Genomic DNA, 25,693 nt, shown 5'->3' on the forward strand with positions numbered 1-25,693 from the left:
TACAGATGTGAAGGGGGTGAGAGGGCGTACTCAAGCTTGGCCTAGGGCGTAAGTAAACGTTAATCTGGCCCTGCATCCGCATCGCTCACCTCCCGTCATTGGATAAAGATATCCTTGTTCCCAATTCAAATTCGAGATTGTTAAGTGAGAGATGTAATTTTCAAAGAAAAATGTTTTACCAGAAAGTTAAAATTCATGATTCGAGCAAGAACTGACGGATTTTTAATAATGCTTGCGTTCTTCATTAACCGGTTGCTTACCAGTCGGTTGATCACATAACCAATAATGACGTCAGCGCATGTTAAAGCTTAGGAGTTGGCGTCATTATTTGTCATGTGATCAACCGCTCGGTAAGCCACCGGTCGATAAACGAACGCAAGCAATTTAAATCTCTCTATTTCATCATCATCAACAGAGTTTTGCTTTAACCAACCGGAAGTTGCCAAGTCACGTTTCAGAATGTTGAGTTGTGCGAAGGAAGGTAGTTTGTGTATCTTCTTTCGTTTATTATTAAGCTTACGTTTTATTAGCATGTAATATGAGATACAATTTTGGCCTTAAAATAAATTTAAATCTCTAGAGTCAATGTATCTTTAAATTTTTGGTGCCCAAAATAGTAGAAGTCTGAACTTCTTTATCTTTCAGCACATTTAGCTTAAAAGTTTGATCTCTATTCTGAGTAACAACGTTATATTTGAAATATAAAACTATAGGAGATATTTAATATAAATCTGGTTTTTCTGAATGTTTCTGTGGTATGTACATTTTTTTTTGATAAATTCAATAGTTTCATTACATTTGATCGTTGATGTTTTGTGAGTTCGCCGGTTCTTTGCCGGCTCTCGTGAGTTTTAAATGAAATCTTGCCGAACAGACTAACGCAATTACATCCTGATGATTTTTAATTCGATTAAGGGTTGGTCCGCTGTTACTTTCCGTATTAATCGTGAACTTTGGTACTTGAACTTTGCTTGGGAGCGTCCGTAATTGAGTTAGTAACTATTTCTTGAACTTTTTAGTAGTGCAATTCTCTTAAAATTTGTTTTTAGAACATGTTGTAATACAGGTTTCCTTTTACTAAATTAATTTCGAAAATGAAATAATAAATTTCATCAACATTTTTGCTCTATGTGTTTTATTATTTTTAAGCTTAAGTTTCAATCTTTCACCGAGTATTTAAAAAAATCGTCCATCCACAAAATAGATCTTTACATAATTGAAAAAGTATAATTTTATTTGTTGTGGCTGAAAGAGGGAAAAGAACTTCCAAAACCTTCTAACAATATTTTAAAACGTACCTTTTATTGCTATTATAGTTCGTTCAGAATTTGGTTAGGGTAACGACCCCAATAATTGGCACTTTAGGAGTTTGTCCTTAAACTTACCTCTGCTTTCATTACTTAGAAAAAAGTATTCACTTGAAAATACTTTTTTTATCAAAGAATGCACATCTGTGCATCTACTTAGTTCACTAAAAGCAAAAATATTTGAATTTGAATTTGATATTTTTATAAAAATATATGTATAAAAAGTTACCAAAATCACCAGTAATTGGCACCTGATACCCCAGTGTATAACACCTTGTGATCCAGTAATTGGCACATGTTAATAGAACTGGAAAATCATTTTATTTTTCACTTTTAAACTACATACAAATTTCATCATCATAAGAAGCATAATTAATGTAAATTTAAACTAGATAATTTTACATAAATTAATGTTAAATCACACATCTTGACGTTGAAAAAGTATTTTAGAAAAATAAAAGTGAATTTGGAGTGTTATCCATGTTAAAATAAACATGGAAAAAAATATAGAGATTATTGCTGTTTCATTAGTCGATATGCAGTTTTGATTTTACGAATTATAGCTGTTTCCACAGAAAAAGGAACAATAACCTGATAATTCTAAGAGACCATAAAAAATAAAAAGATTCTCTACAGTCGCAATATTTGATTGATGGCCAAACATATTTGTTTTTTATTATTTCTCTTAAAAATTTGACAGTATATATTCTGTAGGATTCAAATCAATAGTAGAACCCATATAATATTGTTGCTGTAAAAGTATCAAAAATCAAACTAGTGACATATTGCGCAACACATTAGTGGATATAGGCTCATGTGCCAATTACTGGAGACTAGCAAAACTGAAGCACCAGTAAATGGCATCCTTCATTACTTCAAAAATCCAAAAAGAACAAAAATATACTTCTACCCACTCAAAGTAACACCTTTCAACTAAACAAAACTTTTTACAACCAAAATTTAAAATTTATTTTAAGTCGGATATTAATGGATTGATGTTCATGCTTCCCTTAAGCCAAAGAAGAAGCTTTTGCAACAAAAATGTCTTGTTTGACATAAGCCACAATTGTTTCTCTTTCCTATGCACTGCTACCATTCAGTGACATGAATTAAAGTTCTAATCTATAAAGTAAATGTATACTCCGTTGGTACATAGCCTTCTACTTTTAAAAGATTAGATATGAATCTTATTTTAGGACATTTTTGTTGGAAGTGCCAATCACTGGTGACCTGCCAATTACTGGTGGTGTTACCCTTCTTGCTGTTACTGCAATTTAAAATTATGCATCATCTAGACCTCTAGAATAAGTTTCCATGTATCAAAACTACTAATCTAGGTGCTACCTATAATGAGAAACAAATCTGTACATATTAAAATACAAAAAACTAAATCTTTATTACATAGCAATATTAAGTATTGACCATAATTAATTGTAAAAAAAATCTAAAATATATAGAGGTAAAAGATTTTAAAGTATAAAATTGATTGTAAGAATAAAATTACAGCAAATTCTCTATTATCAGCAGAATAGGTTGTCACAGTAGTTGCGGATAATAAGCAAATTTTGCAGATAATCAGCAAAATAGGTGAAAATCAATACTAGTGCATGCAATAGCTTTAAAAAAATCAATAAAAGACACATGCACTCACATCTACTGTCACTTGCGGGACAAAAATACGCTTAAATTTCATTAACATTTCGTCATATCTCTTGATATTTTAATGAAAGATGTGTAGGCAATTTTTTGAATCTTTACATTTGATACAAAGATACTCTTGACACAATTATATTTTAATTAAACAGTTTTGTTATTTAAAATAAAATTCATTACATGTGTCACGTGCGGGACATCCAAAGTCAACCTCGGGTAACTTGCTTATGAATAAGCCAATATTTTTTCTCTATTAATACAGCAATGACAAAACAAATTGTGAATTTTGAAAGCTATGGTTCCACCGTAAAGGAAACATATCTCATTAGTTTAGAAATAATTATTTAAACTATTGAAAAAAAAGTATGTATATGCCCATTCCATTGTAAATGGTCATTTTATCCCGCACGTGACGGTTCCTATATTTCATTTAAAAAAAATATTTTTGAAGAAAGTTTTTGCTTAAGAAGTCACACGTGCGCTTGTGATTTCTTATAAGCAACATCATCTTCATCATCCTGTCAAATTTATTTTTTATGAAAGGTATGAAGCGTCATGTGCGGGACACAATTAACCGTTTTCCGTGGAATGGCCCTATAGCTAATAAATGATAACAGTGTATGAAGTAAAATTATGTAAGTGCTAATAAAATTACAGCAAATTCTCGATTATCAGCAGAATAAGTTGTCACAGTAATCGCGGATAATAAGCAAATTTTGCAGATAATCAGCAAAATAGGTAAAAATCAATACTAGTGCATGCAATAGCTTTAAAAAATCAATAAGAGTCACATACATTTAAACTATAGCTAATAAATGATAACGGTGTATGAAGTAAAAATGGTAAAGAAGGATTGCTCATTAATTTCAACAGATTACACACATAAGCCAGCAAATTGTACCAACAGATTAAGCTCCCTTAATCTGTTTGCACAATTACAATAAAAACTTCAGGTTTAGAGGAGCCATCCACCTACGCCCTTTCCCCATACTGGAGCCACTATATAAATAGGATGACTTATCAGCTTAAGTTTGTTGAACCGAATTTTCATTCTTGAGCAGCTTGGGTTACTGCAGCAAAATTTCGGGTTTTGCCAAATTGGCCAAAAAAAATATTTTATTTAATAAACAATTCATCCGCTGCTAATAAGTACTCACAGTGGAAAGTCATTAAATGTGATATTTTGCTAGAAAAGACAACCACTCAAAGACACATTCTGATCCAAAATAGCTCATCTTAAGCTGATGCGCCGGCTCATATGTATAGGGGCCTTACCCAGTGCCTCCTTTGACTCATATGATTTTTTTTGGTGCGCCAGCTGCCTATGCGAAAGACTGTGTAGATAATCGCAACTCTACTGTACTTTTACAAATTTACCTATTTACATCAATTGTGTGTCTCATTCATGTTGAGTTAGGAAAGCTTTGAAGTGATCCAAAACTTATGGCTTCAAACTTGGTGCCTTATTCTAAAATCTAGGTATCAAATCTAAATTTTCGATTTAAAAATATGGCTAACAACAGCTTATTTCTTTGTATCACTGATTTTTTGTTTAGTTAATGATTAGACGTTTGTTTAATGAAATAGATTTCAATGTAGATCATTTCTAATATATTTTTTTATTATAATGGCGTCATCTACTGGTACTGGAAGTGTAGTAGATTTTTTTTACATACCTACTGGAAATACTCAATTTATTTGTGCACATTGGTACCTGTTCAATGTCCATGGAAAAGTTTTAAAAAAACGCAGAGATTTGTATCTGTTAGTATTAAATTATTTTCCTTTAGCAACAATTAAATAGTAGTATTATCATTTACTAGCTGCGTTGCACGGTCTACCTCGAAAGTACAAGTTGTCTCAAGTGACACATGAAATTTCCCATCAACTTGTAGAAAAAACAATTTTAAGACTCAAAATTTAAATTTGGACCTTTGTGGATTTTTTAAAAATTCCCAAAATTTAGTCGTTATTAATAGTTGTAAAGATTCCGTTTCATGGATTTTCTGGTCCCCCCCCCCCCCCTCCCTCCCCACATGTGAATTTCTGAGCATCAAAGGGCCTCTGTGCCAAATTTGACTAAGATCCGACATCACTGGATTTGTACAACAAATCCACGCTCATACAGCCATTTATATATAGAGAGATAATGTATTTTAACTTTGATTACTTTATGGTTTTCTCCCAAAGATTGATTTACTTATACATAAATATGCAATAATTATGGGCTAATCATAATAAAAATACAAAATGAACTGATGTAACTTTTTTTGATAAAAAAAATCATCCTTAATTACGAAACTTTTTTCTTATCCCTTCATCTGTCAGCGAATCAAACAAATTCTATGAATGCTTCTGCAATTACAGCAATAACTTATGAGCAGTTTTCTTTTTCAAATAGAGAAATCTTTAACTTTTTACTGTTGTTATTGTTATTAATTATATGTGGAAAAGATAAAATAAAATGTCGAAAGATGAATTTTTATGTATTTTGATTCAAGTTTGATTTCTGAGCTAAATTGCTTACAAAGATTTTGTATCTTAGATTGTCAAAAATTTGGTACTCTTAGTTTATTTAAAAATATTTTGGTTTTCCAACCATAGATAGAGTTTCCGCTGCTGATGAGTACTGGCTCTATTTATTAATTATTCTCTGTTCTCTTGTTAAATATTTTGTGCTTTCGGGTTATATTTTATTTAAACTTTACTTTGGTGTATATATATATATATATATATACACCAAATTACCCCGCATTATCTGGCATGCCGGAAAAAGCAAGGTTAACCAGCATGCCAGATAATTTGAGGTTTATTTCGCAACAAAACAAAAGTAAATTTCCCCATTTAGTTCCAATCAGAAAGCAAACCACTGTAAGGAAAAAAATTAAAATCCTGAAACTAACCTTTTTTTCAAAAAAACAAAAGTATTGCATATAATATGTGCTTGTTATGTATCGTAGGTCATTATTAATAGATTGAATTGTATGCCAATAAAGTAATCAATTCATAAACAATAATTGTTACTGCAATTTGTTAATATTTTTTTTTTTAATAAACTCTTTTAGTTTCCTTTTAGAGAGATAAGTTTAATTTTATTTATTGAATAACTATGGTAAATTCTTTAGCACTGGTTTAGGGGTGGTAACTTACTGCTTAAATGTTTGCTTACTTAGTTTTAATTTAATTTTATAAAATTATTTGTTATTAAACAATATTTTTCTTAAAATAACAAAGGACATTGTTAGTAAATATTTTTACAAAATTAAACTGTTTATTAATACTAATAAGATATGTATAAAACTTATATTCATTTTTAAGCTGAACATATATTTTTTATAAAATATTTTTTTCCTAACCCCGATTTTTCCGGCATGCCGTAAAGAACCAGGCAAGTGTAATTGAAAATCTGGGGAATCCCAAATTTTGCGGCATGCCGAATGATGCGGGGTAATACGGTATATATTTTAAATCCAATCTAATTTTTTTTTCCTTTCTTTTTAGCTTTTCTTTCTTTTAAAGAATGAAAGTATTGAAGTATCTAGTTTTTCTGTGTGCTGCAACTTTATTAGTTGTTGCTGAAAATGAACCCAAAGATAGTCCAGATATTCAGAATCAAGCTGAGGTAATGTTTTTTCTAATGTTTTAATGTTCCTTCCTTAGTGTTTTAACAATTTCTTTTGTTGTGCTGTAGAATGTTTTTTGCTCCAGTGCATGCATAACAAAATGAGAGAGACTAGTTTAATGCATGTAGTTCAGTGGTGGGCAACCCATCGATCGATGGGGTCCATTTTGAGAGGATCGTGGCAATATTTTGGACCTTACTTTCTGTCAGAGTGCCATTAATAAACAATATTTTCTGCATCAAGATAAGCTTTAACTTCTAGATAAAAAATTATTTCAAAATTTTCTCAAACTTGTAGTGTTTGTGGAAATTTTTATGATCACTATTTTATTAATTTTTAAAAAAACAAGCAATTTACTTGTGTCTGAAAATATTTTGATGTTAGTTAATAATGTTTACATAACATCATTTCGGCTAGTTAAAGCAACTTTTTAATGAATATCAAAGTGTTTCGATAAGAGTTTACCTACAATTAGAATTCGGCAACCGTTTCAGTTTATAGTGTATGTGGGCATAATTAGTAGAGTGACAATCAATTATTAATAAGCAATGCCTGTTTCTCAGAAATGCTTTTAAAAATAGACAAAAGGTGTCATTATTAATAAGTATAATAGATGTTGACAAGGTTTTGTGGGAGCTGAACTCCCTTTTTTTTTCAGTTTTAAGTAAAATTTTACATGCCGAGAGGAATTCACACCATTTATGAATGAAAATATGTTTGTAAAAGTATAAGGCTCTTCACATCTTCTGTTAGACATTAAGCCATGGTCATAAATTCAAATAAGAGTTTGTCTAATTAGGCTTTGATTGGAAACTTGTAAAATTATAGTTTTATTTCCTTTCAGGAAGTTCCAAATGAAACAGAGGAAATACCTTATGCAACCCCAGTTCCTATTGGCAATACATACATAGCTGAGCATTTTGATGACAGGGAAGATTTTCAGAAAAAGTAACATTTCAATCATTAGTATTATTTTATTTATTTAGTTTTATAGAGTAAAGGTTTCATAAAAGTAGCCTTTTTGATTTTGTCGAGTATTTGTTTCTATTACGTATATTAAACCTACACATTATTAATCATGATGTTTTGGTACATATGCTAGTTCCATAGTGACACTCCACTTGCATATAATGTAATATTTTTCATGTTGGGTGCAATAGAAAACTCAAAGCTGCTTAAAAAATATTTAAATCCTTTCTTAAAACTTCTAAGACTAAAGGTATGTTTAGTATGTATTCATTGATATTATGAATTGCTTTAAAAAGTTATTTTATCTCTTCTTTTAGATGGGTTGTATCTGAAGCAAAGAAAGATGGAGCTGAAGATGAAGTTGCCAAATATGATGGTAACTCATTTTGAAAGTCACATAGCTATTTTATTTTTATTTAAAAGAGGCATCTGTTTGTAAAATGATTTCAGAAATTGAAATTCTGCAAATATGTCTTCCTTAAAAAAAATCAAGATTCATTCTTGTCCTGAAATTCTGGAAAAAGTATCAAGTGTCCTGAATTTCAGTTTGTTTTATGTTCTCTGCTTTCTATTTCAATGTAACAATGTTCTGTTGCTATTCATTTTTTCTGTTTACCCATCAAAAAAGACATTTGATTTTTTTTAAAAACCTTTTTCATATGTTCTACTGAACTGTTATACTGGTTATACTTTCATATGACTAGAACTGCATTTCCAGGTTTTTATATTATTAATATTTATTTTTTTACTATTAATTTGCAGTAAACAAAACCTGAGCTTTTCTAAAGTATACCCATACTACTAAGAAAAATTTTTTTCTTTGAAATATAAGGTAACTTATAAAGTCTTGCCATTTTCAATGATAGGGGGGGGGGGAGTGGCCTACAGAAAGTATAATCTGTTGTTAGTCCTCGAAGTAATCTCCTACGGCATCAAGAACCTTATGCCAACGTGTCTCTAACTGCAAAATCCCCTTGTGGTAAAATTCGGGAGTCTTGGAAGCAAAAAAGTCTGTGATTGCTTTCCGCATGTCTATTTCATTCGTGAAGGGTTTCCCCCCAAGCTGATTCTCCAGGGAGTGAAAGAGGTGGAATCTGTTGGCGTAAGGTCAGGTGAATACGCACGATGGCTCAAAGTCTCCCAATCAGGTCGCCGAATATTATCCATGCCACATGTGGACGCGCGTTATCATGCGGGAAGAATGCTCTCATGTTATTCACCAGTGATGGCTCTTTCATTTGTTATGCCTGCTCCTGCTGCACACGTTCCAATTGATGCATGTACAAGACAGCAGTGATGGTTTGGAACGCTGGAAGCAACTCATAGAGAACCACTTGGGGACTAGTCCACCATACACAGAGCATGATCTTACGTAGGTGCATAGTAGGGTGGTCCAAAATTTCGAAGGTGCAAATGTTTTGAATCTTACCCTCCCATTTGGTTCCAATACATTAGAAAATAAGTGGGACAAAATTTTATAACGTTTGAACAATATTTAGAGGTTACTCAAAATAGATAAAGTTTGCATCATTGCTGAATATAAGTCTGTTGCAAAGGACCAAACTAATCAAATATGATTGCTTTTTCCATACATAAGCCATGAAATATATTCTGTAAATATACAAATGTTTTTTGTAAGAGGGTAGCAGTTAAGGCAATTCTGCCCAATTTTTCATAAGTTGATAAAGTGTAGCGCTTTGACCGAAGAAGCTTCAATACTGGCAAAAGCAATACCACCTGTTATACTAGTACAAAATAATTAAAAAATAATTAGTCACATTATAGAATTGATTATAGGTAAGGGACAGTGCAATTTTTAATAAATGCACAGTTTCTATACTTAGGCACTAAAATTACTTCTCTGTAACAAATTCTAGGCCTGCTGGGAGTTTATTCACAAGGATAAATGCATTACAAGCCTCAATAATAAAGAAAAGTGACTGATGTAAAAGGCTATATAACACAATCTGTTAAATTGCAGTATGGTTCAAGAGATGATTATCAAGAATTTCTTGAACTGATTTTAATCGTTCAGCATAAAACCCCTTTCCTAGAATCAGAATTATTGTACCTAAAGCTATGCACTATACTCAATGAATGTTAAAAACCTTGTACTATTTCGAAATTTCAGCATTTAACCACTAGTTTACCATCACTTCAGTAGAAATCGAATTTCAAAAGATTTGGTATGTTTGCGGAATGTGTTATTTTAAAATATTGGGTGAGTTTCTATTCTTCAGAATGCACTATGTAATGGTTCTAATTTAATGAAATATAAATTTCATCATTGCAATATAAAAATATTAATTAAGAAGTTGATAAAATTGTATGGCTCTTTTGGACAATGATGTGATACAATGCACTCGAATCTAAGAAAATTGATAAAGCTGTTCAAGAAGTCGATGAAAAAATATTGCTGTAAAGTACCTGAGATTATGCCTAAAAATCTCGTGAAATTTGAGGACTTCCTTACGTATGATCAGCTTCATTGAATAAGAAAAGAATTTATCTGATAACAATTTATTATCGAAAACTTGGGAGATCAAACAAATCTGTGAGTTTTGGGAGAATTATCTTCACAAAGCAATAAAATTTATTGGAGGAAGCCAGTTATTAATAATTTGACAGAAAAGAATTATACTATAAAAGAGATTTTAATGAAAAAATAATAACCATTGAAGATCACTTTCGATTCTTGTTGCAGGTTATCGAAAAACTGCCATGCTTATACCGATAGCAAAATATAATTTGGTAGGTACTAACAGAACCACATCCATAGTCATTTAAACATAATTGTTTTATAATTTTCAATGTACACAATGCTAAAGATTTTAATTAAGTATAGTTGTATTGTTTTTTTCCCGCCTTTTTCTTCCCTTTTGCATTTACTACGTAAAATCAATAATTAACCGAACTTTGAGGATGTTGAGCTACCTCTAAAAATTAAAATTATGAGCTGAAACTTCACAATAACTATTTTTTACTTAAGTGGAACCAAATGGAAGGGTAAGACCAGTAAAAATCAGACATTTTTTAAAAAAAAGGGCTTTTTTTTTTGGACCACCCTAGTGCATAGGTGGCCTTGCGGTGTAAGGGGCTGCGTCCTTTGATGACAACCTATGTTTGGAACTCCTGGGAGTGTCCTACAGAACCCATTTTTCATCACTGGTAAGCACTTGGTTGAGTATGGGTGCACTACAGTGACGAGAAAGCAACAACATACATGCTGCCACTTGTTAGTTCTTGTGAATATCTGACAGCTTGTACGGAACCCATTTGCTTAGCCTGTACAGCTTACCTAAGCGGTGCAGATGAAGTCGAAATGTTTCATTAGAAAGTTGAAACTGTCTTGCAAGTTCACATATTAGGCAACTGTCCTTATTGATGACCAACTCGAGGGCTTCATCATCCAAAACTGGTGGTCGTCCACTACGAGGCTCATCAAAAAGAGACAAATCTCCAGATCTGAATTTTTGGAACCATTGGCCTTGCTGTACATTCATTTACTGCACTATCCCAAATGCTTGACATATTCAGCGAGTTGATGCAGCTGCTGATAAACCCATTTTGAACTTGTAAAGCAAACAACACTGAATGAGCTCCTTTGACACTTTCATTTTGTTACTCTTCTGTATGAATCCTGTTAGCGCTGATCTCACCCGACAGGTGCTTAAAACACGTGATACACTAATTTGCATACCTGACAGCTGCTTAAACTACATGACACACTAATTTGTATGCCTCATAATTACTTATTTCAATGGCAAAGTAGAAACGGCAAGAACTTTGTTGGTTGCCTTATACATGGATATAGTAGGGGGAGATGGGGTACTTTGGACCTTGGGGCATGTTGGACCGGTCTTAATTATTTTAATGCTATTAATATTTCTTATTTTGTTTTATGACCAACAAATAGCACATATGGTCCTATATTTCCTATAATGAAATCACATGGTACAGTTATATTGAACAAATTTTATTCCAGAAAGTTTTTTCAGTAGTCCGGAGTAATTTTTGGAAAACTAACTTTTTTTTTAATGGTTTTCATCAAGATTGTGGGGAAAAAATTGAACTTCTTTCTAAAAGTAAGTTCTTTTAGTTCACAATAATTGACAATTTTTTCATTTTTTGTCAAAAAGAAAAAATTTATGACATTGCTTTTTCAGACCAAGAAGGTAGGGTAGGTTGGTCCGCTCTTTGTGGGGCATGTTGGACCGGACCAACCTACCCCACATAATTTAAAAACCTTTTTTTCTCTCTTAAATCTCAATAATTATAGCAATAGTCTAAGTGTTTCTATATTATACATTCAAAGGGACACAGGCTTTTGTCGGATGTCTTTTCATCCATAAGCTCATTACTTTTTGCATTGAAAAAGGCGTTCCCTGTAACGCCGAAACATGTGTCTGCAGTAATCTGCAATTTGTGCTTTTTTGACGTTTTTTTTTCTTGTTTTACTGTTCAGCACAAAGGTATTTATTTATCCTTGTAGTAATAATTGTCATTGGTTTTCTTTTTTCATTTTGCTTTTAAAATTCATATTTTAACTTTCTACTTGCCAACTTGTAAAGTTATTAAGTAAATATTAAACAGTGAGGTTTTTATTAAATTTAGGTTTAACTTGAAATTAAATAGTTAGGTTTTAGAATAAGATGTTCAATTTAAGATAAATTGCATTCATAGCAATGTTAGTTAACAATACTTAAAAAACAAATGTTAAATGATTTTACTTATTTAAAATGCTTCAACAATTTGGTCTTAAACTTTGATTCAGTGCTTTAAAAAAAAAAAAATCCTTTAATATTTTACTAGAAAATCGCCTGTGATCATATGACGGGTGAAAATTGTTTCTACATTTGAACGAAGCAACCGCCTGTTTGGTAATATTTTGATGCTTGAAATTTTAACTCTAACTCTAGTAGATAGTATTAAGCTGTTGACCAGTTTTTTGTTTCTTCATTCCCCTAAAATGAGTCTTACCAGTAAAACAGTTAAGTTGCCGAATCCAGTTCAGCCTTTTCAAAATAAAGCATTTCCCTGCATGTCAAACATTAACAAAAAATATTATCATGATTTGGCACGAGTTTTATAGTTGGTGACGTCAACGTTACTCGTTGGCTATTATGTATACGAGGATAAATAAGTAATTTTTTTTAAATAAATCAAGTGATTTAAATCTAGATCTTTTCCCTTCATGCAGGTAATTATTTTTGAAAATTCGAGCAAGCGAGCAAGTACTTGTTTATATACACAAGGGGACACTAATTTCACTTTGTCTGTTTCATATGTTATCCCGCTTTGGACGTCATTTTGTGTCTTAAAAATGCTATGCTGATAATGTTTAAATATTCTGGATTTTATGTTACCCTTTTTCAGAAAGTTTGCTTAATAAGTTTTCTATAGACAGATAAAAATAATTTTTTGTACAAGGCTCACGCTTTTTTTTTATAGATTTCTATTTTCTCATGATAAATTCCTTTTTGTAGCTGTTTAAAGCCACTCTGGAATTCTTTTTTTTTTATTTTTCTGTCTGACTGTCCTTTTTGTGCATGAAGAATTTCCTCTGATTGTCGAGTTTTTTCATGACAAATGAGAGGTAGAACTTCTGACTCACTCGAAAAAAATTTCAGAAGTTAGTGATGCATGTATCGTCTCATCACATCAAAAATTCCTTCAAGATAAGATTTACTACCCGCTTTCAATGATAGTGATAAAGATGAAGAAGAAATAATCAAGGATGATCCCACCGCTGATCAAGCGATTCTAAGCATAAAAACTGTAAAACTATTTTCACTTGTAAAAGTTAACTAAGAAGTAAATATGCAAAAAATTATTAGTTTATTATAAATAAAATTGTATCTAAAAATAGATAACAAGTGAAAAAAGTTACACATTTTCCCACTACTTCATTGGCTAAGAATCAATTTTCACATACAACATTCTTATATTTTTAACATGGCCTTGATTTTACATTTTCCCGCTTGGAACTTTTTTTTTAAATCGTTCTGTAGAAGACATAAAATTGGGGTTCAACTGTATATATTAGCTACGTGTTTCACAACTAAATTTCCTCACATTTAAGTAAAATATTTTTTTTTTTGCTTAATGCTGTTTAATTTATAAAAAATATATAATTGAAAAAAAAAATGGTGTACAAAGCTCTGTTGCAATTTTTTGGTACAATTATTTTTATGGTTGTCTTACTCAAAAAGTAAGTAAATGTAATAATATTCTTATAAAATAGTATATAAACTCTTAAAAGAATTGTCTGGTCTAGTTTTCCTTTAACAAGTAATGAATACTTGTAGGTCAGTGGTCAGTAGAAGAAGCTGAAAAAAATGGATTAACTGGTGATTTAGGCCTTGTGTTAAAGGTATTACCTATCATACTGTATTTATAGTGTATATCATTTTTTAGTTGGGTTTAACCTGATGCACATTATCATAAATTTTCATTTTTAGTCTAAAGCCCGTCATCATGCAATTTCAGCCAGGCTAGACAAACCATTTTTGTTTGACAACAAACCTTTTGTATTGCAGTAAGTAGTTATCTTTAATTTGTTAAAGAAAAATTTAAAATGCTTATTTTATATATATATATATATATATATATATATATATATATATATATATATATATATATATATATATATATATATATATATATATATATAAGGAAAAAATAATTTCACTATCAGAGGTTGATTCAGATTCGATTTAGCATGCTTTGCCACCGCTTCACAAAATTTCACATCTTAAATTAGATCTTTCACCGAATTTCATTTGTAAAAAATTCTTTCATTACTGTACACACAACGAATTCATCTGAAAGCAAAAGATAAGTTTTTAAAAACCTCCAGTTCCCAGGTCATTATTGTGAAGTCCTTTTGACAAAGGGATTTCAGTTTAGGTTTGAAATAGATGCATATGATATGACAGGATTTTTTTTACAAAAACTAAGTGAAAGAAAAATTATCAAAAATAGTTCTTTGTTTCACAAAATGGGGGCCTAAAAATAACGATTTGGATCAACCCTGACTATATAAATAGCACAAATTATTTATGTTGTGTTAGACTACTGAAGAAAAAAGAAATGGTTGAGTCGAGACTCAAGCTATATAACCAGTATCTGACGTAGCCGGGACGACTAGAAAAATAAATTAGCTACTGGTTTTTAAGCCATATCGTATAGGAAATAATTTGACTGGTGGCCAAATTATTTGTTATTAATTAAATTATTGCCCACATATTTCTCCTGGCTCCTAAAATTTTACAGATTTTGTCCAACTCTGTATATAATCAATGTACTTATACTTTCAATTTAATCTATTGAAAAAAAAATTGCCATGTCTTTAACTAGGTATTTCATTATCTTAGCAGGAGTCAATCCAGACTCGAATTGAGTTCGCTTTGGGCTCCTTCACAAAATTACACATCGTAAAAGCACGAAAATTCGCATCATCAAAGCGGCCTTTCAACCATGAACTCATTTTACATCAAGGCAGAATGTACCACTAATATTTCTACTGGTTTATTTTGCTTTAATGACCAAATACTTCTAAATTAAATGTATCTTATAAGGTGTCCTTGTACTTGGAAAGTCATGAGAATCCATGGATTTCAACTATAATGGAGTTTGGCTATGGAAAGTTGGGATTTTCAGCAAAAAAAAGCTCAAAAATCATGGAAATTGACAATTAATTGGTCATGGGTTTTGAGTACTAAAACATACAAACTTAACAAAATTTTGTGGATTACGTTTAAAATTTACGCATTTTAGTTGTTTCTACGCTTTCTCATGTTAGCCCTGATTTTTAACAAATATCAAAATCTGATTGCATCCGCTTCTCTGAAACTTGCTGATTTTCTGTAACATTAAGAATTCCCTTCTGATGTTTCGTATTGTATAATTAAAAAGTTGCACACGCATCGCAATACCCATTCGAAAATTTTAATCCATTTGCATTCAAGCCAATATCACTTCTCACCAGTATTTATATTAAATTTATAAAGATTTTAGATAATAAAATTAGTCTATTAAGTTAATTAAGGATGTTTAAAATGGCAATAAAATATGAAAATCAGCAGTTTTTTTATTCTGGAACTGATGTGATATACCCCACCCTTAAACTTTTTCCTGTTGGCGCCAAGAAAGCGTCGCCAAGAAAACGATGTATGACGACATATGTCATACATCGTTCTTAGAGATGCTTTTTTAGCGCCAACAGGAAAAAATCAGATAAAAAAACATGATCAAAGCACTTCAGAACATAATATATATAAAAACAACATAAAAGCACAACAAAAAACATCACGAATATATGCTTCAAAAATGTACAGGGCCGGGGGTTTTTGTAAACATATTAAAATACAATGAAATAAATTATTGTATTAATTACAAGTCGAAATTAATGCATTAATTTTTTTTTCATCATTTCTCCGGGATACGAACCCTTGGTCTCATAGTACTTTCGTAATGAGACCTCGACTCGCCGGCCCTGCCTCGGTCTCATTACGAAAGTACTATGAGACCTCTGGCTCGCCAGGACCTCGCTCCGCTCGGTCCGTGATCCCTCCGACTGTTAATATACATTACAGTCGGAGTATGGTCACAGTTATGTATATTTTCATGGAGACACCCAAGGGTGGCTCCTTCCGTTCAGTGTACAATAATGACACAGTTTTAAGTGTGAAATATGCACCATTATTGTGCAGATTTATTAATAAAATTCAGCATTTTTAAGAGTACAACCGAAAGAACTTTCAATTGTTAACATAAAATTCAGTACCTAAAGGAGGCACGTTAATAGAATGTCTAAATAATTCGTGGCATCGATAAGAATTAACTTTTAGAACAAAATAACCGTACTATTTCTGTAAAATTAATTTACATACAGTAAAAATAAAGTTAAAAACTACAAGAACCCCTCAAGGATTTGTAAAAACAAAGAATTTTGGAAGTGAGAGGTTTTTTTTTTTAATTCTAAAATAAAGAACTTACCTTTTTATATGGTATAAATATTCACACTCAGTCTAAAACAATACATCATATGACAATGGCATGTTACAGATACACACCACGTTGGAGTTAACTTTTAATTAACCTTCAAGTTTGAAGAAACTGGCATTTTCTAATGTTTTTACTTCAAAACACAACTACTGAATTTAAACTAACACAAAATAAGCATTCCTGTAAGGTATATTGCACGAAACAACACCACGTATCTCTCCTGCGTGAAACCCAAACAACCCAAGTAAACAAGTTTGAACAGATCTGTAAGATTGCCTTCGGGTTGCTAAACACAGGTTAGTTTGGCCAGGGATGCCATGCATAAAAAATTATCGCCTCATTGGCGAGAAAAATATTTTAATTTTGTGCAAAAAAATCGAATGTCGCCAAATGGGGAGTTATATCACATCTGTACCTTTATTCTTTTTTTATTATCATTATTATTATTTTAAGCCAAGAAATGTTGAAAAAAAATTTTCATTATTTTTATATAGACTATGTAAGTTAATTACTAATTTAAGATGTAACTTTTTCAATTGACTGTGTTCGAAATTTCAATCTTTTTGCATCCTGCTAATATTTCAATCATTTGAAAGGATGGAAGTTATTTTTATGTATGCAGGCTTAGAATACTTTTCACTATTTTATACATTCAAATTTTTATATGTTTCAACTTTTTTCCCAGGGGGAAAAAAAGGGGAAATTTACAACAATTTCTTTTTTACAAAAATACTAAAAATTCACAAAAATATTTTGCTTTTTCATAAAATGGAGGACCAAAAAAAAAAGCTGGATTGACCCCTGCTTAGGAGAAGAATAAATAGGCATTGTGTTAGATATGTTTTTAAATGTTAAGGTTTGATGTATGTTTTCAAAAGAGCACTATGGTTAAGAAAGGATGTATCTCAATGGTGCTAAGTATGGTGCTCAATATGAATGCAAATAAGGCATTTGAGTGTTTAAAATGAAAAGTTATAAGTCTTTATCTTAGTGTCTGTCTGTGTGTTTCATAACAAATTATATGGTTGAATCATAAGTATAGGGGAGAATCAGTATTTGTTTCATTGTTTTTTAATTATAATTTTGTATTATTTAACTATTTTGGTAATACTATGAATGAATTGGGGAAAAATTTATATTACCCTAAGATCCTTTAAAACCTAATTTGTGGCATAGGAAAAACATTGAACCTTATTATAATAAAGTGCATGATCTGTGTATATATTTTTTTTTCATATAGATATGAAGTTAGGTTTCAAAATGGACAAGAATGCGGTGGTGCTTATTTGAAACTTCTATCTCAAGTACCAAATATGGATTTACATACTTTTCATGACAAGACACCTTATACTCTTATGTTTGGCCCTGATAAATGTGGAAATGATCATAAGGTAATATTGAGTTTTAACAAGATTAAAATCTTTTGATTGATTAAGTGAAGTAGCTGTTAATATTTTTCTTACTGACAAACAAATAATGCAAACACCAATAATGATTTTCTGCTGCTTATCACTAAATACTCTTTTCAATATCTAGCTTCACTTCATATTTCGACACAGAAATCCAAAAAATGGTAGCCTTGAAGAAAAGCATTGGAAAAAAACAACTCAAATTCCAAAGTTTGATGATGTTTTTAAAGACAAAAAGCCACATCTTTTCACTTTAAGTATGAAAAAAAGTTTTTCATTTTTAATCCTTGTTTTTTGTTTTGCTATCCAACAAATTTATTGCTTGCTTGTTTTTTCTAGTTATTAATCCAGACAACAAGTTTGAAGTTCTTGTAGATAAAGTTAGTGTTCATAAAGGAAGTTTACTTGAAGATTTTCAGTGAGTTTTATAACTATTTATTAAGTGATTAATCTAATAACTCTTTGTTTTTCATGTTTTGTATTTTCTACATTTGATTTTATATTGTGAAAAAAGGATCTTCGTAAAAACAAATGTAGCTTATACTGCGGTGGGAAAATTAAGCACATTATCTGCAAATTTTTCATTTTCTTGCATTTTTGTCATCAATTGTATTTTAGTTTTACTGTAGAGGCTTTCTTGTTTGGTTTCCGCCAAAAATATGTTGCAAGAAAAGAAAGTCAACTTCCAGCATTTCTATTTTGTTAGTATGGACCATCCAAAACTCATTTCTTCAAATATCTTAAGACCTCATTTCTGCAGATACTGCACTTTAATTTCCCACGGCAGTATAATAGGAGAAGCTGCTGTACCCACGGACAAAATTTACTTTTAAATTGTTGCTATTGTGAATGAATAATCGATCAGTAAAATATTCTGGTAGAACCTACAACTTATCATCTGATTTGGCAATTTTTGTCAGGTAAAAATTTCAAAGCTTTCAACTTCAAAAAATTTTTCTTTAAAACCACCTTTTTTGTCTCTGGGTACAGCACCCCGTTCACACCATGGACAGAGGTCTTTGTACCCATAAAAAATGAATAGCTCTGAGGAACTCAATTACAGTCGAACCTTGATATCTCGAACCTCCTTATCTCGAAACCCTTGCTGTCTCGAAAAACATTTTTTCCCTGCATTTTCTATAAAAATCCTAATGTATTTTCCATAGTTATCTTGAAATTTATTTTTCGAAACCCTTGATATGTCGAAATTTTTGCACAAAAGCAAGTTTCAGTTGTCGTTTTTCTTAGGCAATTTTTGTAGTAAAACCAGTTCCAGGGACCAGTTTTCATCTCTCTTGGAAATTTTGATTAGGGGATTGAAACAAGATAATAGGGAAGTGTTGGTATGAAAGGGGTGCTGTGTTTTCCCAACAAGAGATTCAAACCCCCAACAAAATTCAAAAGAGTTTAGAATCTTTTTGCATTTCTCTCGAACATGTTGCCCACTTTGAGGAAAGGGGGTTGATTTTGCACCCGTCAGGTTTTAAGTGAAAACGGAAAATGCGTTCCTCCTTTTCATCATTCTGCCTTTTAACTCCTACAAAATAGCTACTGAAAACTTTTTGAATGTGGGGAGCTACTAGTTGAAGATAAGAATTTTTAAATTTTTTGGTGAAAAACCAAGTTGAAGTTGCTCATTTCAAAATATCTTCCTGTGCACTTTCAGCAATTATAAAATTTCAAATCTAGTAAAATATTGAAGATTACTTTATTGATCGTAATTCAAAGTGGTCTCATATTACATATATAAATGCATATAGCGTACGTGTATGTAATTGAGAATTTCTAGTGTAATTTTTTCAAAACCTTGATAACTCAAAAACTCGATATCTCGAATTTTTTCCTGTCCCGAGAGATTTGAGATATCGAGGTTGTACTGTATACTGAATAAATTTTCATAAGCCATTTTATTTGAAATATTTCAAACATCCATTGAAAATAGCATCAAACTAAAAATCCAGCAGAAATCAAACTTTGAAAATTAACTAAATAGGGGAAGAGTAGGTAGTTAGACACCAAATTTTTCAATTGCATTTTTTACCATTACAAAACACAGAAATCAATTCCTTTCAATTTGTACAATATTTCACACAGTAATAGGTATTTAAAAAGTGGATCTAGAAGAACTTCATATTCACAAGAATAAAAAATAAAAACAAAATGCAATTTTGTATTGTTGTTCTCCCAGTAAGTGGAAACAATGAGACACATATTTTTTGAATCTAATAAGGATATGGATAAAGTAGAGACTCAAAATGAAAATTCTGCTATATAAACTAATTAAAAGTGTTTTCTGGCCACTTGTTGTGGAAATTTTTTTGAATTTTCAGGTCTGCAATTATGTAAAGAGTTCCTTAAAAACCCTCATTTTTTCAAATGCCTCTTTAAATCTGTTAAACGAAAAAGTGAAAGCTCTCCTTTTCATGAAAGGTAGTGCTCAGTGATACTAATAAACTGTAAAAAAAAAATGAAATTTTTTAAAATTGACATATTTGAGAAAAATTAAAAACATTATTTTAAACTTTGTTTTTTCAAAAGACTGGAAAAAAAAAACTAAAGCACATATTTCAAAATGGAGCATATGTTTTTAAACAAGAAAAAATATCTTTTTAAATAAAACAAACCGCAACAAAATATATTCTACCGTTCCTGAGATAATGTACTTTAAAGATTTTGACGAAAATCCCAAGCGAGATATCATGACAGGCCTGCCATCTTTGGCAGCCTGTATCTTGGCCCAGAAATTTTTTCAGCAAAACAAAAAAAAAAAGTATTTCTTAATTTTTTTTTATGAATTTTAACATATGTTAAATTCAAAAAAATCTGAGACCATCATGTAACAGCCCTTGTTGAATTGACATAGATTCTACCATACGTAGGTGTTTAAGATGAAATATTAATTGAATAATCAAGCATGTTCATATTTTCAGACCACCTGTCAATCCTGAATCAGAAATTGATGATCCCAATGATGTCAAGCCTGCAGATTGGGATGAAAGAGAAAAGTGAGATTTTTAGTTTTTATTCCTTATTAATTTTCTCAATAATTGAAACAAACTTTCTGTTGTTGATGAGAAAAATACATTGTAAAAATAATATGTCAAGCAGGCCCATCATTTAAAATGTTTCCTGGGGGATTGGGGGGGGGGGGTAGGCAAAGGGTGTATACTAAATGCAAATGCTATCAGAAAACAAAAAAAATCCCGCCCACTTATGTGTAAAAACATTAATTTTTCAAAGGCGAGACGGGGGGGGGGGGGGGAGCGGAGCAGTTAATCTCCCGAAATGATGGGCCTGCTGTCAAGTATTTCTCTTTCTGAACTAAATTGAATTTCACTGAACATGCCTCATCCAGAAAAATGGAATTTATTCTTAGAGCACATATGAAAGCTGGTTAAAGCATTGCAAAACAGTAATCTAAACTCAACATCATAAAGTCAGTTTAAAATTCTTCTGTAAATCAATCATTTCTGCCTTCAAAATTTCAGCAAAAACTTACCTTTGTTCCCAAAGGTCAAAAGTACATTTGAAAAAAGTTTTATCTCCAGTACTAGCATTGTAAGCAAATAAGGGACCATTCATTAATTACGTAAGGGTCCCGAGGGAGCGTTGGAAATATCTTTACATAGCCTTACTTTTGAGGGGGGGTTCAAATCCATTCTTACGTAATATTTTCTATCTAAGTCGATATTTTACATTAGAAATTGCGCAGTCAAATGGTTTGACAGGGATCATATTTCATTTGCATCTGGAAGGTAAAAAACGTATTCAGATGAGCTTTTTTTTAAATATGTTTTACAAGGAATGAATAGTGTAAAATATAATAAAGGAATCGCACTTTGTATGGCATGTTCTATTTTTAATTAGTATCGCATCATATACAAAAAAATGTGGAAAAAACATTCTGTCTAAATTCCAACTTTTTGGTAAAAATTTCTTAACACAAAAAGGTTTAATGTAATAACAATTCCAGTGATGTGAGATTCGTTATTTTATTATTGGGGAAAATGAAATGGAATCTTACATAAGAATAGGGGAGGGGGGTTAAAAAACCTTATGTATCCTTACATAGGGGGAGGGGGGGTCAAAAATTGCCAAATCATCCTTACGTAATTAATGAATAGCCCCTAAAGGGATTCATTTCTTAATGCATGCAGATATGCAAATTGGTTGCATGAATCAAAGAATGTATTACTTGACATTTTTGACGAAATTTATCGTAAACTATTCAAATGCATAATTTGTTGCTAGTTGTTATTCTAAATCTGTTTAGTGCCTTTTGTCTAACATTAAAATTAAAACAAGCAATTTTCAAAAACCTATTAGCGTTTTATTGTTTTAAATTCTCATACAAATGAAAAAAAAATGTTAAACAATTTTAGAAAAAGCATTAAGATCAAACAATGTAGTAAAAGAACTTTGTGGTGGTAATGAAAGAGATAAATATAAAATTTTAAATTAAACTAATAGTTCATTAAAAAATTGTGTACTTTTTAGTACTCAATTTTTTAATTAACTTGTATTTATATTTGAAATTTTATATTTATCTTTTTCATTAATAAATAATATTTTTTAAAATCAAATTAAAGTACATGACTTCACTTTTTTTACCTTGTGATGTGTTGCAAACTTATAATGTAAAGTAGTTTGTGACACATCATGGTCTAAAAATGCCTACATCACCTAGCCTTAACATATTTAGGAACTTAATCATTATTATACTAACTGATTAATTAACATGCAATGCAGGTTCATAAATTAAATGGTTGTATCACTAGTTGCTCACACTAGTGACAAGTGCTAGGTAAGCATTTACAATTACTTATTGTGGTATAGCAACGTCCCTCTCTAAAACTGGATGACATTTGACTAACTTGTGAAAATGTGAACCTTGGGGATCAGTATGTAGGAAAATTTTGTTAGAAAAGCAGCAATAGTTCCTCTGCTCATTTTTCATGTCAAACATGAGTTTTGTTCAATTTAATTTCCAAAAACATTTGATATTAGTAATTTGTCCAATCATTGTCTTTTTTATTATTTTCCTTCAAGACTACATAAATTATATTTTGTTTTAAATATGTTGCCACAATGTCTTTGTGTTGAATATTTTAAAGCAAATTTTATTTACAAGAATATAGATGCAGAAACTGAAGGTTATACATTAAGGAATTTCTGCATCGGAATGTTATATAGCTTTTTGTTTGTTCCATTTTTTTTTGAGAATAAAACCCTTTCTAACGGACACCCCTCTTATGCTGACAATTTTTAATTCCCTGATTCCAAGGCAAATAACATTATTAAACCCATGTCCTGCGGACACCCCTCTATTAAGAACCAGAAAATTTGTCCCGTTAGTGTCCGCATTAGAATAGTTTTACTGTATTTCTGTTAAGAATTTTAGTACAAATTTCTTTCTTGAAAATTCAGTTAAGTTATATAAATCTTGTTTTCCTCACAGGATTCCTGATCCCACTTCTTCAAAACCTGATGATTGGTATGTGTCTATTAAAACAAATAAACTGTTTAAAATATTATCATTATTTTGTAATTAGCATGCTCAAACTTTGTCATAAACTTTAAATATGTGTACAATTCTCTAGAAAAGTGCAATTTCTTGTCCCAGACCCATAAGAATATTAGAGTATTGTTTTCCATTTCTTTTATTATTAGTATTTATCTATCACGTACTACAGAACAAAATAACAGGCATTTTAACAATGCTAAATAATGCTTATTTTTTGTGAAGGCCTAATATAAGCTCTAAAATGTCATTGCCATCCGCCTGTTTCTAATTACAATTTCTCTTTGATGGTTTGCCTAGACAACAACAACAAAAAAAAAATCTCTTAACTATATTTTTACAGTGATTCAAGTATTCTAATTTTAAATGACGTTTTTTTAAAACTTGATTGCATATATTAATCAAGTCAGCGCTTGATAATTCATAGCCTTATAACTTAACTATTCCTTTATCTTGAAGTTTTCATTGGGGGGGGGGGGGGGGGAATCTCTTGAGAAGGCTGTGGGAACTTCCCATAACTCGAAGGTTTTAGCCAATTCTTTGAGACTAAGTTATCGGCAGTTGACTTTGTGTTTCTTGCATTGTTAAATCTTGTCGCCAGCATTTTGTGCTATTACCATCTAATTTTACGGGCTTTCATGACTACCAGATGCAACTTGCAGCTCAAAATGCATTCAATTTTAGTAGTTGCGGTCCTAGTTTCATCAATAAAAGAATTTTCTGTATGAGAATTTCTGTGCTTCTTGATCAGATGTATTTAATATCAAAGTCAATAAAAAAAAACCCATTACAATCCTTACTCATAATGAGTAACTTTCAACATTATTGAGCAGTTTTGCTCTTAACATGCTTATACTAAGTGAAATTCTTTACATTGCGTAGAATGTTAATGAATGCAGCCATATTTTACGTTTTGTCAGGTGAAATATGTTAAAATGTCATTACCATCCAAGGCAAAAGTTATAGACATGTGTTGGTAAAAACTCTGCTTGATATTTTGATAGTTGCTTTTTAAACTATGGATTTTTTTTTCATAAGTTTAATCAAAAAAAATTATTTCAACATTTTAAAAATTGTTCAATAGTTCAGCATTCTTATTACATGTATTTTGATTTTAAATAATAAATTTACTGAACTATTAATTGATTCATGACTCAAAATTAAGGAAAACTAGGAAAAAAATTGATTTGTCAAATTTACAAATTGAACCCTTAAATGAAGATGTTCTGTGAACTTTTGCAGTTTCACAAAAATGCACAACTTATCTTTCTAAAAAATGCCAAACTGCACTCCTTGTGAAACATTATAGTTTGGAAAGCAAAATAACGCTTTTCTAGAGAATAGAACGTACAGTAACTCCCGATTATCGACGGAATTGGTTGACAGAAATACCGCAGACTAGAAAGAATCATGAATAACCACAAAAAGGCTAAAAAAGGCAACTAATAAGGAGAAAAAAATTTCTTTTCTTTTTCAAAACCTTAAGGGGACGGTGGACATTAAGTTACTTTTTTTTTAGTTTTCACAGTAGAAACTTAAAACCTTGTGTGCATATGTATTTAAGCATAAATATATACAGTACCACAAAAAAAAACAAAAAAATCGATTCCAACTTACTTTAAAATTTAAAAAATTTAAATATTTTTTGAAAAATTTAAAATGCTCCATGCGATTTAAATTTTTACATTTTTGGAAATTTTTTGTCATTTTATTACTAATAAATCATCCCGAAGAAAAATTGGTATTAATTAGTAAATTCCTTAAAAATTAAATTTTTCAGATTTTTTTTTAAAACACTTCGATAAAATTTTCCCGAAATTTCTGCTGCTAGTATGTTTTGGTTGTGTTTTTTAAACCTTCCTGAAGATGGATTCTATAATGCATACCATGTTTTAATATTTGGTAAACCGTGTAGCTAAATTATGAATTTCGTGTACTTTGAGCGAAAATTGTGTCGCATGGAGCATTTTGTAGGTATGAAAATCGAGAAAATTTCGTTTCGTGTAAAACACAATTAAAGTATAATTTTGCACTTAACTTTAAAATTTACCTTCCAAAACCCCATTTTCAGTGGTTTTCATTGTCAATACATATTTAAGCATGTTTTCTTACAAGAACAAGATTTATATTTTTTTTTATTATACAGAAATTGTAGAGAAATAGTTCTATGTATTTCTCGATTTTTCTCAAATAGCAGCCTAA

General features: G+C 30.8%; 1 protein-coding gene across 1 annotated transcript in view; it reads left to right on the plus strand.

The window, feature by feature from the left end:
• The first annotated feature begins 471 nt into the window (after positions 1-471).
• Positions 472-25,693, plus strand: part of LOC129227309 (calnexin-like) — a 60,015-nt gene continuing 34,793 nt past the window's right edge. The window contains exons 1-11 of the mRNA XM_054861850.1: positions 472-755; positions 6,462-6,582; positions 7,428-7,531; positions 7,870-7,928; positions 13,861-13,925; positions 14,014-14,090; positions 17,802-17,952; positions 18,098-18,227; positions 18,310-18,388; positions 20,901-20,975; positions 23,429-23,464. Of these exons, the coding sequence (XP_054717825.1) occupies positions 6,481-6,582; positions 7,428-7,531; positions 7,870-7,928; positions 13,861-13,925; positions 14,014-14,090; positions 17,802-17,952; positions 18,098-18,227; positions 18,310-18,388; positions 20,901-20,975; positions 23,429-23,464 (878 nt within the window). The 5' untranslated portion in view covers positions 472-755; positions 6,462-6,480. The remainder of the gene's footprint in view (positions 756-6,461; positions 6,583-7,427; positions 7,532-7,869; positions 7,929-13,860; positions 13,926-14,013; positions 14,091-17,801; positions 17,953-18,097; positions 18,228-18,309; positions 18,389-20,900; positions 20,976-23,428; positions 23,465-25,693) is intronic.

The sequence above is a fragment of the Uloborus diversus genome, chromosome 8 (assembly GCF_026930045.1).
Source record: "Uloborus diversus isolate 005 chromosome 8, Udiv.v.3.1, whole genome shotgun sequence".
Taxonomy (NCBI): domain Eukaryota; kingdom Metazoa; phylum Arthropoda; class Arachnida; order Araneae; family Uloboridae; genus Uloborus; species Uloborus diversus.